This window comes from Hydra vulgaris, chromosome 05 (genome assembly GCF_038396675.1).
Source record: "Hydra vulgaris chromosome 05, alternate assembly HydraT2T_AEP".
NCBI lineage: Eukaryota > Metazoa > Cnidaria > Hydrozoa > Anthoathecata > Hydridae > Hydra > Hydra vulgaris.
In genome coordinates this window covers 30,751,501-30,757,500 of record NC_088924.1, presented here as the reverse complement: position 1 = coordinate 30,757,500, position 6,000 = coordinate 30,751,501, and the positions used below count along the sequence as shown (strand labels likewise).

The 6,000-nt window shown below is 25.5% G+C and overlaps 1 protein-coding gene across 2 annotated transcripts in view; it reads right to left on the bottom strand.

Annotated features, from left to right (window-relative positions):
• Positions 1-3,882, bottom strand: part of LOC136071955 (uncharacterized) — a 42,216-nt gene extending 38,334 nt beyond the window's left edge. The window contains exons 1-2 of one of the 2 annotated variants that reach the window (XM_065797908.1): positions 3,694-3,882; positions 783-1,373 (exon numbers count right to left, since the gene is read on the bottom strand). In XM_065797908.1, coding sequence (XP_065653980.1) covers positions 783-1,373; positions 3,694-3,748 — 646 coding nt within the window. In that variant the 5' untranslated portion in view covers positions 3,749-3,882. Of the gene's footprint in view, positions 1-782; positions 1,374-3,397 lie in introns of both variants that reach the window. The other variant, XM_065797909.1, reaches the window with a different exon arrangement.
• Positions 3,883-6,000: the final 2,118 nt, after the last annotated feature.

Genomic DNA, 6,000 nt, shown 5'->3' with positions numbered 1-6,000 from the left:
TCCTTTTGCCATTGTAAATAAAAGGACAATTTTAAAAAACACACTAAATCTTCAAGAGCACTGTCAACTTTTCACCAGCAATTGTTGAAACTCAACTAAATGACTAATAAACAATGATCTTGTATTTATAGCTTAAAAGATTTATGGATAAAAATGTTAATTAATAACGTAATTAACTGTTAGTCATCACAATAAATAGACTAATTTTCACAAAAGTACAAAAATAATGAGACATTCACCTTTTACTAAAGAAACCCATTTAAAGAGCAATAACTCATTTTTGACACCAATTAACAATAATAATCCATAATTATGTTTAAAATTGATATAAACGATTAAAATTTGCGAATTCCTATAAGCCAAACAATAGATGACGTGGTTTAAATATAAAAATGATATGTCAACTTTTCTAAGAAAAATGGTAAAAATTACAGGTGTCCATTCCTGTGGCCACTAGTGTGTGTACACACACACACACACACACACACACACACACACACACACACACACACACACACACACACACACACACAGTATTACATTTTTTTACTGTATTCACCTTCCTAAGGGTACAGTTAAGAAGACTACTCTGTTTTTTTTTTCTTTTCAAATTGCTTTTAATAATCTCTGAAACATAAACACAAACAAGAACAAGGTTGTTTAAAAAACAAGTTGAGCAAGATACTTGAGATGAGATATTTGCAACATAAAAAAGTGTGTGCACCAAAACTTATATTTAAACTAAAAATTAGATTCAAAATGTAAAAATTAAATGCGTATACCTGCAAGATTTGCAGGCAAAATAACAGTTTGCCCAAAATTTGATTTTGCACTACTAATCTGATTCAAAACCATTGAAGATGAAGAACTAGTACTTTGCAAAGAAGGTTGTTGACTTATTGATGAAATATTTGATACAATTTGTGATGCTTTTTTTAAATGAAGATTTTGAAGTGTTCCATTGGTAGCAGGTAATAAAGGAGAGAGCATTCGAGAACTATTAACTGATGCTTTAGCAGAATGATTTGTTCGATTTCGTAAAATAGTAGGGGGCTGTCTCTTAATATTTGTTTGAGTTTTCAAAAGATCAGCTTGTTCGTTTGCATTTATTAATAAGCTGTTAATCCTACCAATATCAGAGGCACAAAAATCATTTGCTGATGAATCTACTAAAAAACTGCTATTAGATGCGGAATTTGCTTCTATACTCTTATTTCCAATAGAATTATTTGTTCCCCTACTAATGTCATCTGAAGAATTTTGAAATGAAGCTTTGTTTGCAGGAGGTGTTCCGGTTGCAATTGATGCAAGAAATGAAAGGCGATTAAATTCTTGTTGAAAGGATGTTTGATTTGAATTCGCCATGATAAAAGCTAAAATTGAAAAAAGAAGCAAGAAATATATATAATATATATTATATATAAAATGTATATTTTATATAATATATATAACACAATATATATTATATTATATATATATATATATATATATATATATATATATATATATATATTATATATATATATATATATATATATATATATATATATATATATATATATATATATATATATATATATATATATATATATATATATATATATATATATATATATATATATATATAGAAACAAGAGCAACACTTTTTTATTATCAGGGTGTTAATATATAGCCTGCAATAGACACAATAAGGCAAGTGCAGATATGAGCATAATAAAGCATATGAATAAATTTGAGACATTTTGAAGAATATTTCTAAAAACCCCTTAAAGATTTAGCTAATTTTATAGTCATTTATTTTATTACTAACTCATAGTCTAATAAATCATTTATACAAAGAAATAATAAACTCTAAATCAGTATTAAAAATACAGAAAGAAATAATAATCTACTTTAATCAGTAATAAAAATACAATATCCATTAAAATACAATTAGGGCTTTCATTTCTAAAGTAGGCAAATATGTTAATTGATAATAGTGTTTGTAAAAGGAATATATGAAAAGAAACTTAAATAAATTGAATTTAAAATATGCAGCTATAATAATAAGAGCTGGTTTTGCATTTATTCTTACAAAATGTAATTCAAAATACTTTGTCAATTTTTTTTGTTGTCTTAAATATTTATGTCACTGCCTATAACTGACTTGTATATATTTTAAGAGGAAATGGAGGAATGAAACATTGTCTAAGAGAGGGCTGGTCCACACAGACCTACTGACAATGCAACTGTTTGTACAGTAAGTTATACAAAACCAGTTTTTACAGTACTATTATTCTGGTGAAAATTTTATGAAAATGAAACTCTGTTTTACATATAAATTTACACAATAAATTATGAACTTCATAACATGTAATAATTTTGAACACTTGTGTGATTTTTAGTTATAACAACTAATATTAAAACTTATATAAAATGAACAAAAATTGTTTTTATTGAACTGTGTGAATTGATGTGTTGATTTTTACAACCTACTATTACTTAGTTCAATACCTATTTTCTTATTTTTCTCACTTTGCTAAACTATATTGAAAATCCTACCTACCTTAGATTTACACAAAATAAATGTTTTTTTACAGCAATTAAATTATAGCAACAGCTATTTTAATATTTTATATAAATTTTTACTTTTCATCATTACTTCTTCTTAACTTAAGAATCATAGTTTTAAGCACTTCCTAGCAATAAATAACAGAATATTATTCAAACAAATACCTAATATATAAGGTGTTGGGTTCAATAATATTTTAAAACCTGGACTGAAATGGATGAAATTTTAGGTTTAATTTAAGATTCAAAAATCAACTTTATTAATGATGAAAATAGCGTTGCTGATTAGCCTATATTTGATATAATCATTACAAAGTTTATTTAGTTTGCAATGATTTTATTGCTTTTACTTTATAACTGTGATAAGAATATTGGAAAAATACATCTCTGAAAAACTGTTTTTCAGTAAATTTAAATTTTTAATTAGCAAAGAAAATATTTTTATTTCAAGTAAGAGTATGTTATACTACATAACTTTGACATATTTTAACTTTTGGCATGACTTAAAATTTTTTTCCTAAACAATTACTTTATCTAAAATTATTATTTCAATAAAGTTATTAATGAAAATATTTTTTAAAAATTTTATTGGATTTTAATAACTTATGAAAAGTCAAATTAATGCTTTCCTAAAGAGAGAAATAGTCGGTAAAAGGCGCCAATGCGGCTTCACAACATTAACACGTGAAGGGGGATTCCTCTGCAAAACATGGCTGCTGTTCGAACAAAGAAAAAATGGCCTAAACCCGAGTGATGTCAGATTTAAAAAATAAACGAACGAACCAGAATCGATCCTCTACCTAAAGTTAAAAATTGGAGTTAATTTAGCGATACAATAAATAATTACCTCCACGGTTCATCAGCACTCACTTTGATACCATTTTAATAACATGATCAATTTTTAGTACGATATAATCATAAATATAATGCCGAATATTTCTACCCCTTGAATCAGGCAGAAAAAGTAGTTAGGGCACTGGCAAAGTATTCATTTAATAGGCTAGTATTTGTTTTTAAAATTTTTTAAATATAAACAAAAAATAATTATAACAGCCTTGTTTTATTTTCATTTTTACATTAAGGTGCTAAATAAGTTTTACATACGAATAATTATTCTCTGCTGATTTATAAATCGTCACTTACCATAGTTTGATCGCTTCTTGATTCTTTGATTTAAGTTTTTATCGGGTGTCCGCATAATTAGCTAAACTTCAGGGTCACTTAAAATATGCAAATTACTTATGCTTTTTCATAATTTATATCTGAGTTTCAAACTTTTCTCGTTAGATCCGAAATTTATGATTATTTATTTCTTTTGATTATTCAAATCATAAATTGCTTTGCAATTTAATAAACACAATGAGACTTTTTTTTCTTAGTTGATTCCCTAGATAAAAGAGGTGCATGTATTATTGTACATTAAATTATTGTGAAAAAAAATTAACTGTTTCAATGATCGCAAAAATATATAGAAATATTTAAGTTATAATTTAAAAATCTTTTAATAATAATAATTTTGAAAATTATTATTATTAAAAGATTTTTAGAAATCTTTTAATAATAATTTTAATTTCTTTTAATTTCTAGAAATCAGAAAATTATTTTCTGATTTAATTATAAAAGTAGGCATTTTTATATTTGTATATGTTTGCATTTAACCTGAACACTACGCACAGTATATACTCTGTTTAGACAATTTATTATTTACTTATATCAGCATTTTTATATATTTTTTGAATTAATTTGTTAACTTTTATAGTTTATAAACTAATTCTTAATCAAAACTTTACTAACAGTAACGTCTTTATTAAGTAGTTTAAAACTTTCTTAAATTTTAAATAACTTTTTAAAGATGTTACTGTTAGTAAATAAAATTAACTAAATAAATTCCCACATTACCATTGCCTTCTGAGTGTTATTTCTGAGTGAAGCATAGTGAGTGCACTACTTCCAGAGGGGTAGTATAGTCAATCAATAAAGACATCTATAGTTAAGAATATTTCTATTGACTTTGTACTCTCCACTCCTGTATCATCCCTGTTCGTGCATCACTCTATTGCAAAACTTTTACTTTTAAACTCTATTGCATAACTTTTACTTTTGAACTAAAAGAAAAATCATCTGTAGAAAATAAAAGTATTTTTCTTTAGCGACTTAAATATCAAGCTCTTAAGCTGATGCTTATCTAATAATATCTTAACCTTTTTTGATTAATGTGTTCTAAACATATTCACGTGGAACTCTGCTCATTACCATAAAAAAAACACCAATGTTTTTTGCTCAAAAGTTTTATTAAAAAGCTCACTAAAAATTCACCTGACCAACATGCACCTTTCCTACTGGCTACCAGCTAAGAAATAAAGTAAAACCTATGTATCATTGCTGGCAATTTTAAACCAATAAACACAAACTCCATTAAAAATTTATAAAATGTAACCACTAGATCATAAGACAAGAGCTTTTCAACCAATTCAAACATTTAAAACCTCAAAAACAACTGAGGTAGATTACAAATAGTAAATATAAAATTAAATAATCAAAGTTTATAAAGCTTAATCATAAACTGACAAAAAAACAAGTCACTTACTTATTTAATGACTATTTCTTTCAATCGTAAACAATATCAGAAATCATACTTTTTTATATCCTCCATTGCAGCACAAGAAGTAAAAGATTATTTATAATGAATCCAAAAAATAGCTCACAACCCAATAGTATTTCTGCAAATACTATTGGGTTGTGAGCTTATTTTACATTAACAAAAGAACTTAGCCATTAACCATTGAGTCATTTCAATCTAAAACATATTTTGCTTATTTAAGACTTTAAGGGTTATACCGATCCTAATTACAGGGTCAAACATGAATATTTTGGAAAAAGGCATTGTACTAAGTTATTCAACTAAAACTATATGCGAGGCTTAAGAGGATAACATAAACACACATAAATAAGGAGTTTTCATTGATTTGCAGAAAGCATTTAATACTGTGGATCATGGAATTCTATTCATCAAAGGTTATCACTATATCAAGGTTATATTGTTATGGTATCAGAGAAATTGGTCATAAATAATAGTTTAAATCTTTTGAACAATTCTTAATTTGTTACTGTTTCCAATACTTTTTTAAATACCAAATCCACAACATCAGGTTTTCCCAGGGCTCAACTGTTAGTCCTTTTTTTTCTTATCCATGTCTTAATAAATACTACATTCTCAAAAAAAAAAAAATTACTTTAAAATTGTTTTTATCACCATCTTATTATTATTTTTATTTTTATTACTGGTGTTATCATTTTTTTTTTAACATTATTTTTTCTATTAATATTATTACTGATGTTATGACTATTTTTACTTATACTATTGTTGTTACATTAACATCATTTGACTTATATTAATAAATTTGTTTTTATATTTTTGTTGATGCATTCTTGTCAGTTTGTAATTTTTTG